Here is a 27,425-nt window from a genome sequence, read left to right as displayed (position 1 = left end):
CCAAAACATGGCCTGTGTTGGGTTTCCTTGGGTCAGTTTACCTTTGGCAATAAACTTCTGAATGTTCTTACTCAACTGTTTGCCTTGGTCATTCTGAACATTCCTGCTTCCATCCTTGCCAGTTTTTATCTGTGACAGGACATAGAGGAGATTGCTTTCGAAAAACTTCTTTAGAAGGATCTTGATGGGAGTGTATTTAGTATTATTAATGGAAGTTTGAGCATGGCACATCTGATCATTAATACTGTGTGGATCCTACCCTAGATCATGAGGTCCTTCCTGCATAATACTTCAGTGTATTTTGATGGGGATCAGGCTTAGCTTAAGGTGGGGAATGGGAGGGGGAGGGGCAGGTTAGGGGAGGAATACATTTAATTGTTTGTTAAAAAAACAACGACAAACTTCTATGGAGAATTATTACTACACTAGTAAAAGAGGCCCGTTTCAGAGCAAATGAAACGGGCGCTAGCAAGGTGTTCGTCGCTAACACCCCTCCCTCCCTCCCTGGCCAACCCCTTCGTTATTCTTCCATTGCTCCGCCCCCAACGTCATGACGTTTGATGCGAGTGCGGGGCCCGGAGCGATTTTCCCCCCCCCCCCCCCCACGCCTCCCTGCCAACCCCCTCGTTCTGCCATTGCTCTGCCCTCGAGGGTGGGGCCCGGAGCGATTTTGGTGGCTTCACCACCACGAACCTTTTTGAAGGAAGTCAGGGCTTGGCTTCACTGACGTCAGTGTCCTCAGAACGTTGAGGGTGAGTTTTATTATAGTAGATGTGTCCAGCATTTGGCTTTCTGTTAACAAACACTACATAAGTCATATCTGATATTAATGTGGTTACTATTAATGTAAAGGGTTTGCACTCTCCCTTTAAACGAAAATGTATTATTAGGAAAGCTACAAGGCTTGATGCTACTATTTGTCTAATTCAGGAAACACAGAATAGATGAGCGATTACTATGTTCCAAAGAATTCCCAGTTTGCAGATTTGCCTCTCACCTATCTAAAAAAAGCAGCAAGGGGTTGATATACATATTTCAGGGAGAGTTCAAACACTGTCATAGAGCAAGTCTCTGTCCCGAAAGGAGGTTTGTGGCTGTGCATGTAAATATTGCTGGGTTGGTTTATAATATTGTTTCACTGTTTCAGTTGTTTCAAAGAATGCATCACTTTCAAAATCTGCACGACTGTTCACAAAATTATTTACGGCGAGGCACCGGGATACTTGACAGACCTCTATTTATTTATTTATTTATTTGTTGTATTTGTATCCCACATTTTTCCACCTATTTGCAGACTCAATGTGGCTTACAATATTTCATCATGTCAAGCGCCATTCATTGACCTGCCAACCAGAAAACCACAAAATCTGCACGATCATATCTAAACCTCCACTACCCAAGCAGCAAAGGACTCAAATACAAATCCACCTATGCAACCAGCTTTTCCTACCTAAGCGTACAACTATGGAACTCACTGCCAAAAGCAGTAAAAACTATGCTTGACCACCTACATTTTCGGAAAGCACTAAAGATAGACTTGTTCAGATGAGCATACCCCACTGACCCAACATAAAAATACCAGTTACTTGCGACACAATATAACCAAAGACCGTAACAGACATTACCTGACTCTTCTTCCCCTTTTCCCTCTCTTAAGTTCCCCCCAACTATTTCCTACCATACATATACCTCATTATACCACAATATCACTTTGTATTAATTCATACTATGTATTTGTTCAAACTGTAACTGGCTAACGCCGTTAACGGTTATATGTAAGCCGCATTGAGCCTTCAAAAGGTGGGAAAATGTGGGATACAAATGTAACAAATAAATGTATTCTCCAAATGAACACCAGAGGGCAGTTTGGTACATTAGAGGAAAAATTAGGAGGTATGAAAGTGGGTCACTGGATTATTGGAGGTGACTTTAGTGTCACCTTATTTCCTCTGCTGGATAAATACTAGTACAGCAAAATATCATAGACATGAAAGAAGAGGATCAAAAGCTTTTTTGAATCAGATAGGTCAGTAGATACATGGAGATACCTTTATGCATGCAAGTCTCAGTTTACAGTGTATTCCCCTATCCATGACTCATATTCAAGAATAGACTATATATTTATAGATAAACAGAGCTTACCAGAAGTCCAAAGGGCAGAGATAGAAACTCTAAGCTGGTCTGATCATGTGCCTGTAAGGGTTGCACTTTCACTAGGTTCTAAAGATAAACCCCCCCCCCCCCCCCTCATATTCTGGAGATTGAATAAGAGTCTGTTACAGAATGAGGTGATTGCAGATTTACATAAAGTAATTCTGGAATATTTTTTGCGGAATATTCCTTAAGCTACCCCAGTGTCGGGGATCATTTTATCAAATGGACTTCATGTTTGATAAAGCAATGAGAGCAGAAAGATAGTGGCTTGAGAACAGCAATATTTTAATAAATCTTTGCATAGCTTAAAGATAAAATTGACTGCTCTCTGGAGAACAATTGCAGGTTTTGTGGGCAGATAAAATCCAACATAAGCTGCATCTTGCCCAGAGGGTATACTTTGAGGAAGTTAACAAAGCAAGTAAACTCCTGGCACAGCAATTAAAAGCCAAACATTAGCAATCTTATATGTCCTTCCAAAGAGATTTGCAAGAAGACTCTGTTATAGATCCCCCTAAACTCAGGCAGTGTTTTCTTCATTTCTATCAGTTATTGTATACCTCTGAGGTAGAGTCCAATCTGATGAGGAACTCTCAGTATCTGGAAGCGGCCTGCCTCCCAAAACTTACTGACGAACAATCTAAAACTCTCGACCGACCAATTCAATTACAGGAAATTAAGGAAGCTATATCTACTTTAAATCCTGGCAAATCACCTGGGCTTGATGGTTTCACAGCTAAATTTTATAAATGATTAGTGGGGTACCTAGCACCAGTGTCAAAAGATATCTTTAACTCTATCCTACAGGGTGGAAAACTACTACCCTCTGTGTTAGAAGCAGGAGTAACCATGTTGCCCAAACTGGGGAAGGATCATACAGTGTGAGGTTCTTATCGCCCTATCTCCTTATCAAATCTTGATGTAAAAATACTAGTCAAGGTCTTGGCCAGTTGGCTGAATAAAATAAGCCCTCTAGTAGGGGAGGACCAGACAGATTTTATACTAGGTAGAACCACAGAAGATAATTTGAGATGCGCCCTTGATTTAATATGGTTTGCAAAACATCAGAATGTTCTGATGACATGCCTCACTCTCTATACTGAATAAGCATTTGATAGGGTCGAGTGGGGCTTTATGTTACAAACTTTGGCCCATTTTGGGCTGGGTCCTTATTTTGGGAGCTGGATTTCAGTCCTATATTCCTCTCCTACATCAAAAATTGAGTAAATGGGGGCTACTCCAATACATTTGAGCTACATAGGGGCACTAGGCAGGGGTGCCTATTGTTGCCGCTGCTGGCCTTCCCTCGTATCTTCTCAAATGCTGCCAATCCATTCAAAACACGGCAATAATGATATTCTGCCATGCCAAGAGGTGTGATCTTGTATCCCCTTTACTGAAAAGAACATTATTGGCTGCCCATTCATTTTTGAATTGAATATAAAATTCATTCAGTTACCTGTAGGGTACTTTATACTGGTACACCATGTTGTTTGGCTTCACTGATTACATTCTATAATCCTCTTAGGGTTTTACGCTCCCTACATGAGGGGCAGCTGCACTTACTTTGCCCTCATGTTGCACACTTAGACTCTACGTGCAACAGTTCATTCTTTTGTAGTTCTACGTTCTTGTGGAATTCTATGCTTTTGTCATTGCGTAGAGAACCATCATTTCCCAAATTAAAAGCAGAATTGAAAACATATCTTTTTCTAAAGGCCTATGATGGTTCATGATGTTGAGCATGGATAGTCTGGAACACAGGTAACCCTGTCTGCTTTCTCTGTTGTTTACTCTGTAGTGTTCTTTCTTTTTTTTTTTTTTTTCTCTTTAACTTTTAATTTGATTTGTAAATTGCCCTGCTATGTTTTACAGGAAGGGCAGTGTATAAAATTTAATAAACCATAAACCAGAATATATCAAAGCAGCTTACAGCTAAAATAAGGATGGGGGCAGAACAGAGGCGTAGCCAGACCTTGTTGGGAGGGGGCACATTTTGCCCTACCTCCCCTCTGCCCTCGCCAGAACCTAACATACCTGGGCTGGGGGGGGGATCCCCAAGACCCACTAGAAGAAGCCTTCCTGTGGCGATACTTGGCACTGCGCTGCCTGCAATGCTTTCCCTTCCTGGTGCCCATGCTGTGTTGTAGTGAAACTGAGCATGCACAAAGCTCACACACGCTCAATTTCATTAAAACCAAGCATGCACATGAGAGAGAGGGAAGCAGGGCAGGCAGCACAGTGGTGAATATCACAGCTTCTGCTGGCGGGGCTTGGGGACCCCCATTAGCCAAACCAGCAGACTTTGGGGGTCTTGAACTCAAATTGCGTTCCCCCCCCCCCCCCCCCCCCCCCCAATGGCTACACCACTGAGGCAGAATATAGGAGCAAGTGGTGACCAGGGTACAATAGCAAGTAAAATAGTAATACTAAAACAATTCAGTATAATAGTATTCCTAACATTTATAATAGTAAGATAGCTTAGGAAGATAGGTAACACATAACATCGACAAGACTAATGTGCAGGCTGATGACCCCCCCCCCCTTTTTTTTTAATCACTCAAAAATTCACATGGTCCTAAATGATGAAAAGAAAGAAGACCCCTCATATGCCTCCACCTTCCCACACTTCTCCAGCCATGAAGTCAGCAGCTTTTGGTACAGGTCCCTGTTTGGGGGTTTCCAGGAAGCCCACAAGGAAAGAGAGCAGGTCTGTGAATGTTTACTGACTCACAGACCACATTCTAACTGCCAGTACTGCCCCTAGGTTCATAGTGGAAGTCTAGAGCTAATGGGAGCACCTTCATTTATATGACCCTATTGAGGGTTCCACTCTATGGTTTGGGAAATATTGGGCCAGTGTGTTTTGAATAGCGTCTGTTTTACTTGTGTGTTAGATTTATATTGCTGTCCAGTGAGAATATCCATGGCAGGTAAGCAGAGATAAATAGGTGGACTTTGGGTATTTTTCTGCCCCTAGTTCTGTTTACAAGTCTATCTCAGTTGTCAGAGCGTGACCACTTGTAAGATCTCTATTCTTTTCCAAGATGGATTGTTTTAGAGAGGGATGTAGCTGTTGTACAGGCAATACAAGTAGCACTGACTTGGTACACAGTTCAGTAGAACCTGCATGCATTCCTATGTTTCCTGTTCTTTCTGGTCTTTTATCAAAGAACGGAAGCAGTAGAGAGGAATGCGATGTTACGAACAAAAGCCATGAGGGAGAAAGAGCAACAGAAAGAGATGCAAAAATACAACTATACTCTGCTAAGAATTCGACTTCCAGATGGACACATTTTACAAGGTAAAAGAAACTTGACAAAATGCATATTTAGTGTGATATAATAATGGAGGGCATGTCCACTTCCACATGATTCAGCAGTGGTGGATGCACGTAGATGGGAATAGTTGGAAGAGGTATTTGGAACATGTGGTGGTCATATACTCCCCTACCTCTCAGCACTGTTCACTAATCCTGCTACTTAGTTGTACTGGCTCCAGTCCACTCCTGGTCCCTGACTTAGTTTCAAGTTTATTAACACTTGATATGTCGCCTAGGGAATATCCATCAATGAAAAGGAACTACAATAGGGATAGGAAAGTGAAGAGAAAGGTAAGCATAGCTGAAGAGAATAACAAAAAAACCCACAGAGGTGCAAATCAGGATCCAGAAGAGGAGGGGCGCCACTAGGCAGTCAGCTATTTACCTTTGTTGCAGTGGCTTAGCTAGGTGGCCCCCCTCCCCCAAATTTCATCTAGGCCCCTGGTTTTGCTGGTGGGAGTCCCCAACCCTCGCCAGCTGAGGCCTTGTCCAGCACCGCTGCGTTCCCTGCCCTGCTCTCTCTTCCTCCTGACGTCCTGCATGCTTCTTTCAGTGAAATTGAGCATGCTCAGGAGAAAAAAAAAAAGGGCAGGGAATGTGGCGGCGCTGGAGAAGGTTGGGGACCCCCACCAGCCAAGGTATTTGCTGCTGTAGGAGGCGGCAGACTAAAATGTGCCCCCTCCCACCGTGAGGTCTGGCTATGCCCCTTCTCTGTTGGTTACATGTATGTATCCAAAGATACAGACAAACTCCACAATAGATGCCCCTCTGCTGTAGTGAATTGCATCTAAAATGGACTTGCTATTGACAACTTAGTGGCCCTGCCCAGCCACTCAAGGGTTTAATGATATCCATAATGAATATGAAAGTGTGCGTGGCTGTGCAGGCATCAGGACAGGTTTTGGAAGCCCTGTTTTTAGGTAACTTATTTGCAGCTACACTTCTTAGGCTGCTTTTCATTAATTACAAATGAAAATCAGCAGGTGTTTTTTTTTTTTTCCACCAAATTATATTATGCAAAAGTGTAGGCTTTCATCTTTGGTTAAGACTCAGGATTCTATAAACTGCTATTTCATAAGGAAGGTAATATCCATTTAAACTTGATTTTTCTTTCCCCGTGGTCTCAGGAACCTTTTATGCTCGTGAGCGAGTGTCTTCCCTCTTTGATTTTGTCAGGGAGTCACTACAGAATGACTGGTTGCCTTTTGAGATGCTGGCCCCAGGTGGGCACACACTGGATAATGAGACAGTGGCATTCAATGAGTGTGGACTGGTAAGTGAAATGTGATATATGAGGGTTAAATGAAAGGTAATGCCTCCACCTCCATGACTTTTATTTAAATCTAGTTACTGTAATGAGTAAAAAAAGAAAATAATGCTTGAAATGTATTTACTTTTCTACACTCTTCACAACACCAGTGGTTCCCAAACCTGGTGCTGGAGGCACCCCAGCTAGTTGGGTTTTCAGTATATCTACAATGAATATTTCTGAGACAGGTGCATGCATTGGAGGCAGTGCATGCAAATCTCTATCCTGAATATTCATGGTGGGTATCCTGAAAACCTGATTGTCTGGAGTGCCTCTAGGACCAGGTTTGGGAACCATTGCACTACACGTTTCTGCCAATGATGGGCAAGTTTTTGAAAGCTGTCGCAAAAGAAATGCAGATCTTCTTCTCTCTTCAACCAGTTGCTCACAGTCCTTTCTACTTCTCCATTCAAGTCAAACAGATACCTCCAAAATTATTTCTTCAATTTTGTAAAAAGATGGAAATCACGTGGCAGTAAGTCTGAGCTGTATGGCAGAAAGGGATAAGACTACGAGACCCATATTCATAATTGCCTCTGCGGTGGTGCCTAGCTTTATTATATTGCAACATTATTTCCATCTCATGCTTCTAAACTCTTCTTAATCATTTGTTCTTTCAGAATTTTCAGGGTTGCTTTGCATGATCCTCCGCTTATCTTTTATAAGTTCCTCAACCTTTCTCATATAACACTTGTCTTGTTACAGGTTGTCCACTTAATTTTTGATCACACAAATCAGCCCTTACCAATCCGCATTCTTTACATTTTTTGGCTCAGTGACGCACAGTTCTCAGATCAACAGTCATCCCCATAAACAACCTGCAGGTAGTGGTGAATTTCAATTGGAGGGACACCTTTAACAGAAATTCTAGCATGGCACGTTACTTACATCCCACCGAGTTCACCCTGCATGCTTCCATTTCATGAGCAATACCAAACAGCCTCTTCACACAGACACTTCTCATCAACTGAGCTGAAGGAACAGTTTCCATAGAAGTGAACCTGTGTAGTGTGTTAGTGCTACCATCTGTTGAATAATGGAGGTGGAGGTATTACTCTGGAATTCGTTGCCGGAGAACGTGGTGAAGGCAGTTAGCTTGGCAGAGTTTAAAAAGGAGTTAGACGGTTTCCTAAAGGACAAGTCCATAAACCACTACTAAACGGACTTAGGAAAAATCCACAATTCCAGGAATAACATGTATAGAATGTTTGTACATTTGGGAAGCTTGCCAGGTGCCCTTGGCCTGGATTGGCCGCTGTTGTGGACAGGATGCTGGGCTCTATGGACCCTTGGTCTTTTCCCAGTGTGGCATTACTTATGTACTTTTCACTTAACCCTCATACTATTGTTGAAGATTATTAGGATCAAGAATTTTCTTTTCAGGGAGGAGTAATTGAGTAAAAGTTTGCATTAAGTTAAATCCCCCCCCTCCTTTTCCCACCTACAAATATGTTTGATCTACTCAAGCTACATGAAGAAATGTGCATTCTAAGCCTAGAATTATGTGGGATGAAATAAGGAATAATGTTTGTAAACAAAACCTTCACATTTGGGCAAGCTGTTGTTAGTCTTTAACTGTACAGGCCACTTCTTTACTGGTGTTAATCTAAGCAGTGTTCTGTGAGGAATAATGTTTTACAACTTAAAATGCAAGTAGCTCTCACTCTTGTCACATATTTTAGGTGCCTGCTGCCCTCCTTTCATTCCGATGGGACCCAGCTGTCATGGCTGACATAGAAGCAGCCGGAAGCCAGGCTACTGCTGGAAGTATATTGAAGCCAGAACTCCTTAATGAGATCCACACACTACACTGAAGTGGAAATACAGGCAGCTGCTATTTGGTTGCTTAAATTTCCATTGCTGTAATCTAGCTGCCAACACTAGCACTCTTACTGATGTTTGTAGGCTGCGGGCAAAAAAGGTTCTACCTTTTTATGTGCTGCTTTTGAATTAAAGTCAGATATACAAGAAACACTGTGTTTGTGCACCAAGCTGTGTCCAAATACTGCTTTGTCTATGAGTATAATGATTTTCCTTAGAAGCAAGAAAGCTGGCAGTTTGTTGGAAGCCATTAATGCGTATGGACATGTTTGTTTTCTTTTGCTCCTAACTATAATGACCCCCTTTTGGATTTTACTCGCTATTGCTAAGATTATTAATATGATCCCTGAGGCAGGTGCAGTAAACATGGCCCGTGTCGGGTCTATGAAATTAAAGGACACTCTATTATTCCACGCTTGAAGGCTTTTGTGCTTTTTTTGCTGTTTCGGTTGTGTACTTTTGAATCCTCTCTTTTGCTACCTGGAAAGCTGTTTGTTACAAGTGTAACCAGATGGAGTGTTTGTCCAATATTGTTAGTTCAATAAAATGTATCACTTACCACTTGTTTGGCGTTTATTTCCATCAATCCTAAGTAGACCGAAGCTGCACCCACAATTCCATATCATCAAGCTGATCAATCCATAGACTGGTGGGTTGTGTCCATCTACCAGCAGGTGGAGATAGAGAGCAAACTTTTGCCTCCCTATATGTGGTCATGTGCTGCCGGAAACTCCCCAGTATGTTCTCTATCTCAGCAGGTGGTGGTCACACACAGCAGCAGCTCTGGCTAGGCCTCCAAGCCTAATTCTTAGGTTTTGTTGAGTGCCTGGGGTTGAGGGCTCTTTTGAGCAAGTGCAAACCTGGTGGTGCCAGGTCCCTCCTTTTCTCCCCCCTCCCGCTGGCTCCGTTAAAAAAAAAAAAAAAAAAAATTTTGAACGTCCTTAAAGGCGTTTATTTCGACGTTTATTGCAGCTACTCACTGGGACACCAGGTCGTTACAGCTCGGAGCGGCAAGCAGGTAATTTTTACCTTTTTATAGCGGGCAGGGGGTTCCCCGATTCTTCTCCTCATGGCATATGGCGTCGGAGGGCGCAAAGAGTCGCTCCCCGGATCGCTTGAGCGCTTCTAGAGGGGATGCGGGGGTCTTAAAGCCTGATTCGCCCTTGTTGGGTGACAGTTTCGTGACCGATGAATGTCCCGGTCCTTCCTCCGGCGTGGCGGTTTTTCCCGCCATAAACGCCCATCCCCCGCTCCTCGCCTCCGCCATCTTGGCCGGCCACGCGGCTCGGACGGCTTCTTCTTGGGCCGCTCTTGAGGTTGGAGACATTAATGCCATGAACGCCCTTAATTTGGGCGACGGCACAAAAGCGGCTAAAGTTAAGCGCCGTTCTTCCCGCACGGCTCCTTCGTGGAGTGTCGCGCCGGACGCCATTTTGGATGCGCAGCATGTCTCTCCCCCGCTCTTGCGAGCGCCGGTTGAGGGTGCATCTAGGGCTGTAGCCCAGGCTGCGGAAGTGCACAGTCTGGGGGGTTTCTCCCCCGAGTTTGTTTTGCTGCTGCATCAGGCCTTCCTTATGCAAAACGCTGCCCCTGCTCCCTCGTCTGGTAAAGAGGTTGAGGTTCCCAGAGGTAAACGCCCTCGGGTTGATTCCCAGGCCTTGGAGGACTTTGTCTCCTCCGATGTAGATGAGGGCAGCGTATCTGAGTTCTCCCAACGGTCCTTTGCGGATTCCTTGGAGGAGACGGATCCCCGCTCGGATGGAGCGGATGACCCCTCTGCAGCGCGGCTTTTTAGCTCAGAGGATTTGCCCAACCTGTTGATACAGGCCATGGACACTTTGAAGATTTCCTCTCCGGAGGACGTCTCTCCCTCAGCCCCTGTTGGCTCTGCCATTATGCTGGGGACGAAGCGCCCGCCTAGAACCTTCCACGTGCATGATGCCATGCACACCTTAATTTTGGCTCAATGGGATGTCCCGGAAGCGAGCTTTAAAGTGGCTAGGGCTATGTCCCGCCTCTATCCTTTGACTGAAAGTGAACGTGAGGCCTATCTGTGGCCTACCGTGGATTCTTTAATCACTGCGGTGACTAAGAAAACGGCGTTGCCGGTGGAAGGTGGCACGGCCCTAAAGGACGCCCAAGACAGAAGATTGGAGGCGGCCTTAAGGTCGTCCTTTGAGGCGGCTGCTTTAAGTTTGCAGGCCTCAGTTTGCGGCTCCTATGTGGCCAGGACGTGCCTGACTATGGTGCAGCGGGCTTCCCCCTCGGATCATTCCTTGAGGGCTGATTGGCCGGCCCTGGAATCGGGCTTAGCCTATTTGGCAGACTTGCTGTATGATGTCTTGAGGGCCTCAGCTAAAGGCATGGCTCAGACAATCTCTGCGCGGCGGTGGCTTTGGCTGAAACATTGGTCTGCTGACCACGCCTCTAAATCCCGCCTGGCTAGATTGCCTTTTAAAGGCAAGCTGCTCTTTGGGGTCGAGCTGGACAAAATCGTGACCGATCTCGGCACGTCTAAGGGCAAGAAGTTACCAGAGGTCAGGGCTCGGGCTAGTACTCGTCCCGGTACCTCCAGAGGACGGTTTCAGGAAGCCCGTCGGTACCGCCCGGGCAGGTCGGGTTCCTCTGCCCCCTCTTCCTTTAAGAGGAATTTCTCCCCCAAGCAGCATTCCTTTCGCAGAGACCGCCGTCCCGGAGGTGCTCCCTCCGGTCCTCCGCCAGGGTCTCGTACCCAATGACGGGGCCTTGGTCCACGCCCCAGTGCAGATTGGAGGACGGCTGTCCTCGTTTCTGGGCGAGTGGACCACAATAACTTCAGACGCTTGGGTGCTGGAAGTCATCAGAGACGGCTACAAGCTAGAGTTCTGCCGACCCTTAAGAGACTGGTTTGTACTCTCTCCCTGCAAGTCTCCGGTCAAAGCTGTGGCAGTGCAGCAGACTTTGGACAATCTGATCCGCCTGGGTGCGGTCGTTCCGGTGCCAGAAAGTCAGCTTGGCAAGGGGCGTTACTCCATTTACTTTGTGGTACCAAAGAAAGGAGGTTCTGTCCGGCCTATCCTCGACCTCAAAGGGGTCAATCGGGCCTTGAAAGTGCGGCACTTTCGCATGGAGACTCTCCGCTCTGTTATAGCGGCAGTGAAGGCAGGGGAGTACCTGGCATCCTTGGACATCAAGGAAGCGTACTTGCATATTCCCATCTGGCCTCCTCATCAACGCTTTCTGCGTTTTGCAGTCCTGGGCCGACACTTCCAGTTCAGAGCCCTCCCGTTCGGGTTGGCTACTGCTCCGCGGACCTTTTCCAAAGTAATGGTGGTCATCGCGGCCTTCCTGCGAAAGGAAGGAGTACAAGTCCATCCTTATCTGGACGACTGGTTGATCCGAGCCCTCTCTTATGCAGAGTGCGGCAAAGCTGTGGACCGGGTAGTTGCTCTTTTGAGCTACCTGGGATGGATCATCAACTGGGAGAAAAGCCAGCTGCGCCCGACTCAGTCCCTGGAGTATCTGGGAGTTCGATTCGACACCCAAGTGGGCAGAGTGTTCCTGCCAGACAATCAGATTGTCAAGCTTCAGGCTCAGGTGGACCAGTTCCTAGTAGCCTCTCCTCTTCGGGCTTGGGACTATGTGCAGCTGTTGGGCTCTATGACGGCCACGATGGAAGTAGTGCCCTGGGCCAGGGCTCATATGAGACCACTACAACAATCTCTGCTGCAGCGCTGGACTCCGATGTCGGAGGATTATGCTGTGCGCCTTCCCTTGGACCCAGCAGTGCGCAAGGCGCTGAGCTGGTGGATGCAGACAGACAAGTTGTCTGCGGGAATGCCTCTGGTGACCCCGGAGTGGATTGTCGTCACGACGGACGCCTCTTTGTCGGGCTGGGGAGCCCACTGCTTGGGAAGGACAGCGCAGGGGCTCTGGTCTCCTGCAGAGGCAAAGTGGTCTATCAACCTCCTGGAACTCAGAGCCATTCGGTTGGCGCTTTTGGAGTTCATCCCGGTACTGGTGTTGAAGCCGGTACGGGTCCTGTCGGACAATGCCACGGCTGTGGCCTATGTCAACCGCCAGGGAGGTACCAAGAGCGCCCCTCTAGCCAAGGAGGCTATGAATCTATGCCAGTGGGCAGAAGCGAACCTGGAGCAGCTGTCAGCGGCCCATTGCCGGAGTCATGAATGTCAAGGCGGACTTTCTCAGTCGCCATACCTTGGAGCCCGGAGAGTGGCAGCTATCTGCTCAGGCGTTCTTGGACATCACGAAGCGCTGGGGCCAGCCGAGCCTAGATCTGATGGCGTCATCGGCCAATTGCCAAGTGCCGCGCTTTTTCAGCAGAGGACAGGACCCTCGATCCCTGGGAGTAGATGCTCTTCTCCAACAGTGGCCGACTCAAGAGCTTCTCTATGTGTTCCCGCCCTGGCCCATGTTGGGCAGGGTGCTAGACCGGGTGGCAAAGCATCCCGGCAGGGTAATCCTGGTGGGTCCGGATTGGCCCAGACGTCCCTGGTATGCGGACTTGATCAGGCTCTCAGTCGACGATCCTCTGCAGCTGCCAGTGGAGCAGGGCCTGTTACATCAGGGTCCCGTGGTGATGGAGGATCCCTCCCCCTTTGGTCTTACGGCCTGGCTATTGAGCGGCAGCGTCTGAGAAAGAAGGGCTTCTCAGACAAGGTCATCGCCACTATGCTGAGAGCGAGGAAGCGCTCTACTTCTACTGCTTACGCCAGGGTTTGGTGTATATTTGCAGCGTGGTGTGAAGCAGGCTCACTTTCTCCCTTCACTGCTCCAATTTCTTCAGTGTTGGCGTTCCTGCAAGAAGGGCTGGAGAAAGGCCTGTCGCTCAGTTCCCTTAAAGTCCAGGTAGCGGCTCTGGCTTGCTTCAGGGGCCGCCTGAAGGGTGCTTCCCTGGCTTCGCAGCCAGATGTGGTGCGCTTTCTCAAGGGAGTTAATCACCTGCGCCCTCCTCTGCACTCAGTGGTGCCTGCGTGGAATCTCAACCTGGTGCTAAGAGCATTGCAGAAGCCGCCTTTTGAACCCTTGTCGAGGGTATCTCTGAAAGACCTGACGTTGAAAGCAGTCTTTTTGGTGGCTATCACTTCAGCCAGAAGAGTTTCCGAGCTCCAGGCGCTCTCATGTCGAGAGCCCTTTCTGCAGTTCACTGAGGCAGGAGTGACTATTCGCACAGTGCCTTCCTTCCTTCCTGCCCAAGATTGTTTCTCGCTTCCATGTGAATCAGCAGCTCTGTCTCCCTTCCTTTCGTAGGGAGGACTACCCAGAGGAGTACTCTGCTCTTAAATATCTGGATGTGAGACGAGTCATCATCAGTGACCAATGAGTTCCGGAAATCGGATCATCTGTTTGTCCTGTTTGCAGGTCCTCGTAAGGGTCTGCAGGCTGCTAAGCCTACAGTGGCAAGATGGGTCAAGGAAGCCATTGCAGCGGCTTATGTGGCCGCGGGGAAGGTGCCGCCTATCCAGCTGCAGGCTCACTCCACTAGAGCTCAGGCGGCCTCGATGGCAGAGGCCGGGTCCGTCTCCTTGGAAGAGATATGCAAGGCGGCAACTTGGGCTTCGGCTCATACATTCTCCAAGCATTACCGCTTGACTGTGGCTGCACGGGCGGAGGCCCGGTTTGGAGCTTCAGTGTTGAGGTCAGGGATTTCAATGTCCCGCCCTGGGTGAGTACTGCTTCGGTACATCCCACCAGTCTATGGATTGATCAGCTTGATGATATGGAAGGTAAAATTATGTATCATACCTGATAATTTTCTTTCCATTAATCATAGCTGATCAATCCATAGCCCCTCCCAGATATCTGTACTGTTTTTATTCTGGTTGCATTTCAGGTTCAAGTTTAGTCTTCAGTTACTTCAGAAAGATTTCGTGTTCAAGTTTTTTCACTTGGATTCTTCAAGAGTTGAGACGAGTTTGTGTTACAGTGAGCTGCTGCATTCCTCTCCCCTCCGTTTTACGGGGCTGGATTGAGATTTAAATTCTGCCGGCACTCCCTCCCGCTTCGTGCAGCTGTAGGGCAGCTTTGTACCCCTCCCGCTTCGGCGGTGTTAGGGTCAGTCAGCTCCTCCCGCGGTTGCAGGATAAGCCAGATCCCCCCGCATCGGCGGGTGTGGTGTCCCTCCCCCGCTCCGCGGGGATGAGCTGGACGGATTCCCCTCCCCCACTTGTGTGGGGATGAGCTGGGTTAATTCCCCTCCCCCGTTTCGGCGGTGGTGAGCTGGGCAGAGTGTCCCTTCGTGGGTGTAATTCTCTAAGTGCTGAGTCCTGCGGATGGAGCTTTGATATCGACATACTGAGGAGTTTCCGGCAGCACATGACCACATATAGGGAGGCAAAAGTTTGCTCTCTATCTCCACCTGCTGGTAGATGGACACAACCCACCAGTCTATGGATTGATCAGCTATGATTAATGGAAAGAAAATTATCAGGTATGATACATAATTTTACCTTCTTTACTGAGATTGACAACTGAAAGGGTTAGTCACCAGCATAGTGCCATGAGAGATACCAGTACATAAGCACAGATGTTTACATTTAAGGTAGGCATCAGCTAATTAATATTACAGCTACCTATAATGGCATATTCTCTATCTCCCTCCAGCCATTTAGGTATATGTTTTCCTACAACAAGGGGGATACTGAGAACTACTTCCATGATAACATAATTTGTATATAGTATTCTGTACAGCCTGGAAATAAGTCAGTATGTTCTCAGTCTGCAGCAAGTTTGTAGGTGAGAGATTCTGTGCAGTCAAGTAGGCTGAGGTTAAATTCAGAGGATTGAAAAAGGTGCAAGGAATCTTGCTTCCTTAGCATCCCACAGATCAGTACAAACCTTGTGGGTTATGTCCATTGACCAGCATATGGAGGCAGAGAAAGAACATAGTGCTGTGATTTACCACATAAGGGTACTTTGCAGTCCTAGAACACTCAGTATAGGAAGTTACTCAGCTGTAGCAAGTATTCTCCAAGGACAGCAGGACACACATTACTACAGCTGGATGACAGCACCTGACAGAGTCCAGCACAGCTGCCACCTAGTGTTCCAAACCTAAACCATGGCTGCCTTCCTGCCCACCTCAATTGTACAGGAGTAGCAGTTGAATATAAAAGCTCAGAGAATACATCTCCTGGGGGGGGGGGGGGGGGGGGGGGGCTGTGGTAATTGTGTCCTGCTGGCCTTGGAGAACACCTACAAAAGGTGAGTAACTTCAAGGACATGCAGGACATTACTTACCACAATTAGGCTCAGCAATAAACAAGAGCAAAGCCAACCATCAACCAGTTAAAATAAACACATACATTCCTGGTGTATGGGTACAGCCTGGAAAAGAACAAAAATGGTCCTAGAAAGGAGGAGTTGGATTCTAGACTCTAAAACAAATGCTGCAGCACCATCTGATTGAGCCAACTGTTGCTTTGGGAATTCTGCTCGACAGTAGTGAGATGTGAATGTATGAACAGAAGACCATATTGCTGCTTTGCAGATCTCAATAGAGGCTGATCTCAAGTAGGCTACTGCGGAAGTCATGGCTTTGACATTGTGAGTTATGATAACCCTCCAGCATCAGCCCAGTCTGAGCATAAGTGAAGGAGCTGCCACCTCTGCTAGCCAATTGGACAAAGTGCATTTACTGATGGCTGCTCCCATCCTCTTTGGGTCAAAAAGAAAAAAACCAAGGTGGACTGTTGGGCTTTGTCTGCTCCAGCTAGGTCAAAACTTACTTATTGTCCAGGGTGTAAAGAGCACTTTCACCAGGATGGGCATGAGGTTTCACGAAAAATGTTAGAACAATTTTTGACTGATTAAGAGGGAAATCTGACAACAGTCAGAAGGAACTTAGGATGCATGCAGAGAGCCCCTGTTATGATGAAACTTTATGTAAGGCAGATCAGCTACTGGGGACTGAAGCTCACCTACTCTACATGCTGAAGTGACCACCACCAAGAACTTCAGTTGTCAGAGTGGAAGAGTGGCCTAGTGGTTAGGGTGGTGGTACATATAACATAATAGATGATGACAGAAAAAGACCTGCACGGTCCATCCAGTCTGCCCAACAAGAGAAACTCATATATGCTACTTTTTGTGTATACCCTACTTTGATTTGTACCTGTCCTCTTCAGGGCACAGACCGTATAAGTCTGCCCAGCACTATCCCCGCCTCACCTCCCACCACCGGCTCTGGCACAGACCGTATAAGTCTGCCCAGCACTATCCCCGCCTCCCACCACTGAGTTCAATTCCCACTTCAGGCACAGGCGGCTCCTTGTGACTCTGGGCAAGTCACTTAACCCTCCATTGCCCCATGTAAGCCACATTGAGCCTGCCATGAGTGGGAAAGCGCGGGGTACAAATGTAACAAAAAAAAAAAAGTATCAAGTTGCTCAAAAGGAGCTGTCATCAACTGAGGTCCCATCACACCACTGATTACATTGGAGGCTCAGTAAAAAAAAAAAACCTCTCATAAAATGACTGACTAACAGGAGGTTGCACAGAGATGAGCTTACCTTCCATATAAAAATGGTAAGCACCAGTTGCACAGAAGTAAATCCTTATGGAGTTGGTTTTGAGACCAGACTCAAAAGGTGTAGGAAGTATTCAAGCAGCTTTTGTGGAGGGCAGGAAAGAAGGATCTAGGGCCTTGCCCTCACACCAGATGGAAAAGTAGAATCTTTTCTGGAAGCAAGCAGGACCTAGGAGACACCCTCCTGTAGTTGAAGGGATGGCAGTTCTATGCTCTCAAAATCAAAACTATGAGGGTAAGGGATTGGAGGGTGGGATGTAGACGAGACTCCACAGTCTGAGTGACTGTGAGGTCTCTTCTACATCCCATAGACAATAGTTCTGCCTCCACAGATCGTCAGAGGTTAATTCCAGAAGTAGAGGGAACCATATCTGCTTCAGCCAGTAGGACATGATGAGGATCATGGTTCCCCAGGCCTGCTTGAGTTTCAGCAGTCTTCCCTATGAGGTAGTTGAGAGGCTCCTGAGAATTGGTTATTGGACAGAAAACAGAGGGTAGGGTTAAATGGGTAGTAGAGTACCCAAGGAAAACATCCTGAACTCTTCTCTGACCACATTTTTGTTTAGGGCCCATAGGTGTAGGCTGGGCCCCCCCTCCCCCATACACATCTTTTTTTGTACAAGGAAGTACTTGGAATAGAATCCCATCCATTTTGCCTCTGGTGCTATGGGCTTGTAGAAAGGAGGAGAGTTCCTCTGCAAGCACAGCTGAGAGCTGAGGTTTGATGCTCTCGTTCGGCAATTTGATGGAATTTGCCACAAAGTTAGGGCATAAGCCCTACTGGAGTATTTGAAGAACCCACCAGTTAGAGGTTACAAGGAGCCATTTTGCTTGAAAAAAAAAAATTCAGGGTGGCCACTTTATTTTTTAATTTTGGCTGGGCTGTCTTGGAGCTGGTCAAAAGCTCGTCCCTTGCTTTGACTGGGATGGCAGTGCAGGCGGGAGTGGGATCCATGGGGGTACCAGAAAGGATGGGATGAAGGAGTAGACTTATACCTTTGAGAGTAATAGGAGCTCCTTTGGGCTCCACCCAACAACCTCTTGAGAAGTGGAAGCTGCAGGAGGGGGTTGAGAGAGGGACTTCATAGTATTAATTCTTCTTTGATTTAGGTCAGCAACCTCTTCCACTTTGTTCCCCCCCCAAACAATTTTGACCTCAGCAAGGGACATCTGCTGGTTTCTCCTGCACTACCGGTTCTAGGTCTGAAACAGGTGAGTCTGTGCATGTTGATACCAAATGCAGAGACCGTGGCTGCCACATGCAAAGCATCATAAGCTGTCCAGCTCCAACGCTTTTGACACTCCTGCTTGGCTACTAACATACAGAGTTCTACGGCCTGGGCAGAGAGTCCACAAACTCTGTTACACTATGCACCAAGTTCCACATGTAGTACTGTATGCAGGACACAACCACAGCCCTGATAAAACAAAATTTGAAAGTGCCATGCCCTTAAGAGAAAAACTACATTGGCTTCCACTTAGGGAACGTATCACGTTCAAGGTTTGTACCCTGATTCATAAAGTTATTTATGGAGATGCTCCGGTCTACATGTTAGACCTTATTGACTTACCCACCCAGGAACACTAAAATATCTTCACGCACATTCCTAAATCTTCACTTCCCTAGCTGCAAAGGACAAAAATATAAATTAACACATTCATCCAGTTTTTCTTATATAGGAACGCAACTTTGGAATGCATTACCACTTGATGTGAAAAAAATAAGCGACCTAATCAACTTCTCGGAAATCACTGAAGGCCTATCTCTTCAATAGAACATATCACAACGACCCTTCACTTGAACTTTAGTGCAATACTGTTTTAATTGTTATTTCACTATTGATTTGTTATACCCAATGCTTTATCTCACTATGTTACTCATATTCTTGTAATTATTAATTGTATCTTTAATCAGCTATGGCAATAGCCAGGGCGGAATATTGTAAGCCACATTGAGTCTGCAAATAGGTGGGAAAATGTGGGATGCAAATAAATAAAGTCTTCCTTTCAAAAGATTCTAGCATCTCACCCTAGAGGGATCGAGGTGTGGGCTCTAGAACTCTTAGCTCTCTTGAGGGTAGATTTGACTATCATCGACTGGTGTGGCAGTTGGGACTTCAAGAATACAGGAGCCTTTTGGACTCTGTGTGTAGATTATGCTTTCTTCAGTACTGGCTATCAATAGAAATCAAACAAAATAAAACATGGAAAAGAAAATAAGATGATACCTTTTTTATTGGACATAACTTAATACATTTCTTGATTAGCTTTCGAAGGTTGCCCTTCGTCAGATCGGAAATAAGCAAATGAGCTAGCTGACAGTGTATATAAATGAAAACATTCAATCATTACTATGGCAGTCTGACAGGGTGGGAGGATGGGGGTGGGTAGGGGGTATGCATGGGGACATCAAAGCATGTCATTGATATTCTAACAGGATGGGTGTGGATAGGTGAGGGGTGGGGTGATCAACAGAGACATACAGCTTTATGGTTTATAATGGGCTAGGAACCCCAGATCCTTGTTAAGTCCTTTCTGTTGGGTGTTAAAATATTCAATCATTCTGACTTCAAAGGTCTTACGTTCTTGTACGGTTTTAAAGTGGACTAACACGGCTACCACACTCCTCTACTTCAGTACTGGCTGAACTCAATTATGCAACATGAGGGATACTATGAACATACACTGTCATGGCCTTTTTTTTTTGGGGGGGGGGGGGGAGGTCTTCATAGTCAAGGACTTAATAATAACAGATATTAAATGGACAGAAACACTCTTGACTGATCACTACAAACTAAACTTATCCCTACACTGGCAAAAGAAGGGATTACACCAAATACAAGAACACACAACCTACAGAACAAGAGGTCAAGTAGAGCCGAAAACATTCTGGCAACAGATATATAACAATGAATGGGCAGCACAAACAGACTCCATACACTACCTCATGGAATGGGATAAAAGATGCAAACGCATACTAGATGAAATAGCACCCTTAAGAACAAGATCTTCACGTAAGCATAACTCAATACTATGGTTCAATGATGAATTGAAAAGGCTAAAAACACAATCCAGAAAACTCGAATGAGCATGGAAAAAAACCAAAAGATGAACACACACTCAACACATGGAAACAATCACTAAGAAAGTACAAATATGCTATAAGACAGACCAAAAGATCTGGAGTGGAGGAGTGGCCTAGTGGTTAGGGTGGTGGACTTTGGTCCTGGGGAACTGAGGAACTGAGTTCAATTCCCACTTCAGGCACAGGCAGCTCCTTGTGACTCTGGATAAGTCACTTAACCCTCCACTGCCCCATGTAAGCCGCATTGAGCCTGCCATGAGTTGGAAAGTGCGGGGTACAAATGTAACTAAAAAAAAAAAAAATAGGGACAGATTACAAAGACATGAAGAAACTATATCAACTCGTGAACAAACTCCTAGACACCAACTGTGTCACCACATCGAATACAGACATCCCATCTGCAGACAAACTTGCTAAGTATTTTAATGAAAAAATTGTAAACCTACGCAATATGCTACCTCAGGACAACACTGACATCGAAAACTTCTTTAATAAGTTGGACCCAACCACTGGAGAATACCCGGCTGACCGAACCTGGTTAAAATTTGCCTTCCTCACCGTCGATACAGTTGCACGGGCGAGCAGCAAGTTCTCCAAAACTCACTGTAAACTAGATACCTGCCCCAACTACCTAATGAAATCCGCACCTGACCGCTTCATAGTAGACCTCACATCCCACCTAAATTACATGCTACAGCAAGGTCTCTTCCCTAAGGAAAATGGCAACATACTACTCACCCCAATACCAAAACACACCAAGAAAAAAAAACAAATGAAATCACTAACTACTGTCTAGTAGCATCCATCCTGTTGTCAGTCAAACTGATAAAAAGCATGGTAGCCAAACAACTTATAGATTACATAAACAAATTCTCAATACTACATGAATCACAGTCAGGTTTTCACCCCCTCCACAGCACAGAAACAATACTACTCACTCTCCTAACCAAATTTAAGCAGGAAATAGCAATAGGCAAAAGCATCCTCCTCCTCCAATTCAACATGTCTAGCTCATTCAACATGGTAAACCACAATATATTAATAAGACTACTAGATAAGTTTGGGATTGGTAGAAACATAGTTGGATCAAGGGTTTCCTAACCACAAGAACATACCAAGTAAAATCAAACTCAAACATATCATCACCCTGGAAAGCAGACTGCGGAGTAACACAAGGATCACCGCTATCACCAATCCTCTTCAACCTAATGATGATCCCTCTAGCCAAGTCCTTATCCAACCAAGGCCTTAACCCCTTTATATCTATGCAGACGATGTCACAATATGCATTCCTTACATATCTAAATTGATAGAAATCACGATCAGCTTGAACATCATGGACTCTTGGGCAAATGCATTTCAACTAAAACTCAACAAAGAAAAAACACACTGTCTTATCCTCTCATCGCAACACAGCTCGGACAACCGCAAAATTATCAACACCCCAGATTACACCCTCCCTATCTCAAACAGCCTGAAAATCTTCGGCGTCACATTGGACCGCAACCTAACCCTAGAGAGCCAAGTGACATCCACAACAAAGAAAATGTTCCATTCAATGTGGAAACTGAAGCACGTGAAACAATTCTTCCCCGAGGGAAACATTTCGCAACCTGATACAATCAATGATACTAAGCCATGTAGACTACTGCAATGGAATTTCTGCAGAATGCAAAGAACAAACATTAAAGAAACTTCAGACTGCTCAAAACACGGCAGCTAAGCTTATGTTCGGAAAAACGCGATTTGAAAGCGCAAAACCCCTCTGTGAAAAACTACACTGATTCCCAATCAAAGAACGCATTGTTTTCAAAATCTGCACTCTGGTCCACAAAATTTTCTACGGCGAAGCCCCGGGATATATGACAGACTTGATCGACTTACCAACCAACCAGAAACACATCCGAATCAACACAAATGTACCTAAATCTGCACTACCCAAGCTGCAAAGGACTCAAATACAAATCAATTTACGCATCCAATTTCTCCTACATAGGCAGACAACTGTGGAACGCTTTACCAAAAGCCTTGAAAACCATGTATGACCACCTAAACTTCCGGAAAAAAACTAAAAACTAGCCTGCTTAAAAAGGCATACTCTACCAATCCACCATAAATGCCTGATCTCTGCAACACAACAAAACTAAAGTACGTAATGGACATAACACAATTCTTCCGTTGTACGATTCCCTAATGTGGCTGTGCCACATGTACTTTATCTTACCACAACACCACTTTGTATTTGTTATTTGGCAAGAAGGATATTTCTTATTTCTTTATTTATAATTTTAAACAATTTCCAAAGTGAACTTTGTCAAGAAATATGCCAAAAGTTACAAAGAAACTAGCAATTGGGAAAAATTTCCCTTTTCAACATTAACATTTTATAGGCAGTAGTCCACAAGATAGAGGGAGACTGAAACACAAATCCTATAAAGAGGATAAGGATATTTTAAAAAAGAAATTATTCATAATAAAGAAAAAATGGCGTTTAGAGATCCAACATTTACATCTTCTATTTTAAGTCCAGAGAATCGCTATAAGTCATTTAGGAATTTTTGCATCAATGAATGTTCGAAGTTGTGCTGGTTCAAAGAAATGAAATATTGTGTTTTCCATTTGAAGTACACATTTACAGGGAAAATTTAACTGATATTTGGCACCCAAGTTCAAAACCTCTTGTCTCATAGATATAAATCTTTTCCTTCTATCCTGTGTCGATCTAGAAACATCTGGAAATATTTGAACTTTTTCTCCCAAGAAAAGAAGTGGCGTTGACTGTCTCAAATAAAGTCTTAATAGGGCCTCTTTATCTTGTAAAAAGCCAAAAAAAACCAACAAGGTAGACCTAAAGTCCACCTCATCTTGTGAGGTCTCGAGAAGCGCTGAGATATCCAAATTCTCTGAGTTGATATTCAAAGTCGGTAAAGTTTTTATTCTGGCTTCTTGATTGGGAAGGTGATATAGTTTTTGGAATGGAGAAAGCCCATTATCAGGGTATTTAAGAACCTCTTTCAGAAATCTTTGAAACAAGTCCCTTGGGGAAATATATTTCACAGAAGGAAAATTTAATACTCTCAAGTTTAATAGTCTGGCCCCATTTTCCAAGCTCTCTATTTTACGATTAACCATTTCAGCATTCTGAAGCAATTTACATTCTGTTTCTTTAACTTGGGATAACGATATATCATATTTCTTCAAGTTTGCTTCTTGGAGGACCATCTGAGATTGTAAAGAGTCTATCTTTGAGATATTTAACGTTGTATTAGAAACAAAAGTTAAACAAACCTTGTGCAAGGATTCCATAGCTGACCACAGAGATTCAAGTGTTACCTTAGATGGTTTGACCAACGGTTTCAGGGCTATCTCAGGATTAGGTTGCGTTTCACCTTCTAGTGTCACAGCAGAACTTGACTCTGGAATGATCTTATTTTGCCCATTTTCCGTTGGGGTAGGCAAAAGGTTCTGAGTTTCGGGAGATTCTCCCTCTTGAGGCAACGCCATAACTTGGGAGAACTTCTCCTTCACTCGTATCGCCTCGACTTCCGATGGCACAGCGAGCATGCCTCCCAGCTTGCTCTCCGCCTGCAGAACCTGTTTTACTGGGCTTCGTGGGCTAAGTGAAACTTCACTTTCCAAGCCGGGACTCCTCTCTGAACCGGACAGCAGAACGCCCCTTGGTGTAGTTGGCGTCGCGTATGCTGTAATCAGCACCTGTCTAAAAGTAGGGTCCACAGAGGGTAAGGAGTAACCTCCTCTCATTTTTCCCTTTCTCTTAGGCATTATGGTAAGGAAACAAGTTATTTAGGAAAAAGTTCTCCGGAGCTCAGCATAACACGCCTGAACTCTACGCCATCTTGATCAGTCGGCAAGAAGGATATTTTAAGTGGCTAATTTCTCAGTATACTGCAAAGTCAGAGGCTAAAGAATAGTTAGATAAAATAACATAATACGACTAATCATAAATAATAATAAATACCAGAATAAATAACACAAAGGTACAAAAAATAAATAAATCTAAAAAGAAGCTAAGACAAATATATATACACAAATAAATAGATAAAAGAATAAAAGAAGTACAAAACAAAATAAAAGACACCTACACAAGTGGTGTTCAAAAAAACAATTGTTCACCACCTTGGTAAAACTGAAAAACATATATATAACACATTAAAACGTCGCAGTATCAGTGTTTCCCAAACAAGTGCCACACATAAATGCCAGCTCAATCGGAATGCTGGAAAATAGCAACAGTGCTTAATGAAAAACAATCAGCCTCTTACCAGCTCAATCCAGAAGATGGCAGCATCTTATCACAACCTACACATGATCATAGTAACAGCAAACTGCTGTGGTTGCATAGGGCTTGACCTACTAACATGGGTCGGAGGCCAAAAGGAAAATAATTAAAACAAATCTGCAAAACACCAAATGAATACAAAACAATTTTAAAAACATGGATTCAACCACCAAGTAGTGATAAAGGCAACTGCAGCCTATCAAGTCCATGTGCACTTTGAATCTGATAGATGGTGTAAATCTTTTGGGGGAAAAACTGAGACAGAGGAGACTCCCAATTTTTCACCTGAACATTATGAAGGATCCTGTGAAGAGAGACAGTTACAGCCTCCCTAGAAGGAGAGTCATAGTCCAGAACCTCGAACATCTCAGCCTGAACTCTTCCTTTATTTCCAGTGTAATAGGGAGGGCAGCTGCCATCTCCTTAACAAAAAGAAGGGAAAGAGAGAATCTCAGGTGGAGATGTCCATCTCTCCTCAGGAGGAGAGAGGTCTTATGGAATTCTGTGACTCCTCCAAGAAGTACCTTGGATTGTCAGACTCAAGAACAGTCCGAATCTGAGTCAGCAAAATATTCTGCCTAAGAGGGCTGAGTCCATGCCTGCCTTGGACGAAAGGAATCATGTCCACACCTGGAATGGCGCCGAGATACAGTTCACCTCTAGATTGTGAAGCTTTCTCAGAGGTCAAAGGGGTACCTGCATGGGCAGGTGTCAACACTAATGCTCTATGCAGCACCGGTGTCGGTGACCACACCACAGGCTGAGAGCCCTATGAGGTAGGTAGAGTCATGGCTGGCGCAAGCCCCCCCCCCCCCCGGTGCTGATGAACTCTGTACCTAAGAAGCCCCAAGTGCTCTTGAAGCATGGCCCAGATCCGTTTGAGGGCCAACATCGGTAAAGGATGGGGCGCAGGTTGATAGCCTGCAGAGTTATCGGTGGCGAGGTAGAAATTGGGTCCTGGCTACCAGGAGAGTATAGAGGGGAAGTGCCATTCAGGTACCAAGGTCCTCAATGCCCCAGAGCTCCTGGCACCGTGCGTTGAGCTTGTGCTTCTTGGCTTTTGCCCAATGCTAAGCATTGAATCCACGACTCCTCAGCGTCTGGTCCAATGCTGACTGGTCCCAGGGGCCCTTAACAGTGGCCGGGCGTTGAAGCAGGTGGAGACCCACTTAATGCATGTCCACTCCTGGTGTCAGACACGTGCCTGTTAGCTACAGGGACTGATGCTTCTGATGCCAGTGCAGACACAGAGGCCAATATTGATGCCGACTTTAATGATTTGGACCTGGTTCCAAAAATCTTCTCTTTTTGAGCTTCTGGGTTTTTTTCTGCATATGCAAACAAAGAACACAGTTTAGATGAGTATGGTATGGCCCCAAACACTGGATACAAACCAGGAAGAATGGGTGTCAGCCCCAGAGATGGTCCAATTGCACCGGGTGCAGCGCTTAAAGCCCCTGGGAAGGGAAATGGCTGAAGCAAAATCAAAATCAAATAGTCGATGGAACCAGGCTGGTGCTCAGGCCTCAGAGGGCCTTTGGAGCTTAAAAAAAAAGAAACCTAAAAGAGGAGAAAAAGGCTCTAAGAAAATAATGAGTAATAACCTTACAAAAAGGTACAATAGAAGAAAATAAAGGGGAAACAAACCCACAAGGAAAGGCACCTTAACAGCTATCATCCAGCATGCTGTAGAGAACACTGAAAAAAAAAATGCAACCTCACTTCATTGCAGAAGACGACAGATTCTGGTCCCACTCTTACACGTTGGATGAGAAGGCACCTGCACGGTGGGAGAGTTGCCTTAATATCTTAAAGGAAAAGTATGCTGGGAAGTGTTTCCGCACTGGGCTCCATAGATAACTTCACCCACATGTAAGGGAAGAAAAGATAGATCAAAAACACTAAAAGAGCAGTAAGGGTGACATCTGAAAACTGATTAAAAACAGGAATAAATAAATAGGTAAAAAATTATTCATAAAACTAACCAATTAAAAAATACAATCCGGGTAGAAAACATATCACCATTACCCTTACAATGTTTGACTGACCTCACACTGCTGCACTTTTGCTGTGCCTAGTGGTTTGGTTTTAAACCTCCCCTCCCCCCAAGTATTTTTCACAAAGTTATGGATGTTTTTATGATGCAGCCATCGTGGTTTCAGTGATTTTTGAAGTATTTGGTAAGCATGTTTAAACCACACGATTTGATTGGGCATGGTATGCCCTTCATTTTTATGCTCTTTGTTCTTGAAACTGAGGTTTATTGTCTGTTTTTGCACGTTTTATCGCGGCAGCCATGTGGCCCCTATGACATAATTGGAATGCATAGGTGGAATTCATGTTTTGTTAAAACATTTTTAAGTTAGTTATTTATTATTTTAGGAGCATCTATGTCTTTCTTTTCTTTTACATTTTATTTTTACATGCTTATATACATGTATTACTACTACTACTACTAGACGTATGCAGCGCTGTACACTTGAACATGAAGAGACAGTCCCTGCTCGACAGAGCTTACAATCTAATTAGATATTCAAAAATTAGGAAAGAAAAAAGAGGTTCTGTTGATGGGAGATTTCAATCTGCCGGATGTAGATTGGAAGGTTCCGTCTGCCAAATCGGAAAGAAGTAGAGAGATCGTGGATGCTTTCCAAAGTGCTCTGCTCAGACAGATGGTGACGGAACCCACGAGGGAGGGAGCGATGCTGGATCTGGTGCTCACAAATGGGGATAGTGTGTCAAATGTGCGAGTGTGTGCACACCTGGGAAGCAGTGACCATCAAATGGTTTGGTTTGATATGACGGCTGAAGTGGAGGGCGGCCACTCTAAACTCAAAGTCCTGGATTTCAAGCGTGCTGACTTTAGTAAAATGGGGGAATACCTGAGGAAGGAGATGATGGGCTGGG

At 45.1% G+C, this 27,425-nt stretch overlaps 1 protein-coding gene across 1 annotated transcript in view; it reads left to right on the top strand.

Annotated features, from left to right (window-relative positions):
* Window positions 1-9,164, top strand: part of UBXN6 (UBX domain protein 6) — a 64,423-nt gene extending 55,259 nt beyond the window's left edge. Inside the window, exons 9-11 of the mRNA XM_030218920.1 lie at window positions 5,328-5,458; window positions 6,604-6,749; window positions 8,468-9,164. Of these exons, the coding sequence (XP_030074780.1) occupies window positions 5,328-5,458; window positions 6,604-6,749; window positions 8,468-8,599 (409 nt within the window). The 3' untranslated portion in view covers window positions 8,600-9,164. The remainder of the gene's footprint in view (window positions 1-5,327; window positions 5,459-6,603; window positions 6,750-8,467) is intronic.
* The last annotated feature ends 18,261 nt before the right edge of the window (window positions 9,165-27,425 follow it).

The sequence above is a fragment of the Microcaecilia unicolor genome, chromosome 11, assembly GCF_901765095.1.
Source record: "Microcaecilia unicolor chromosome 11, aMicUni1.1, whole genome shotgun sequence".
Classification (NCBI taxonomy): Eukaryota; Metazoa; Chordata; class Amphibia; order Gymnophiona; family Siphonopidae; genus Microcaecilia; species Microcaecilia unicolor.
Note: the sequence above shows the minus strand (reverse complement) of the source record. Positions and strands in the feature narration are given on the sequence as shown.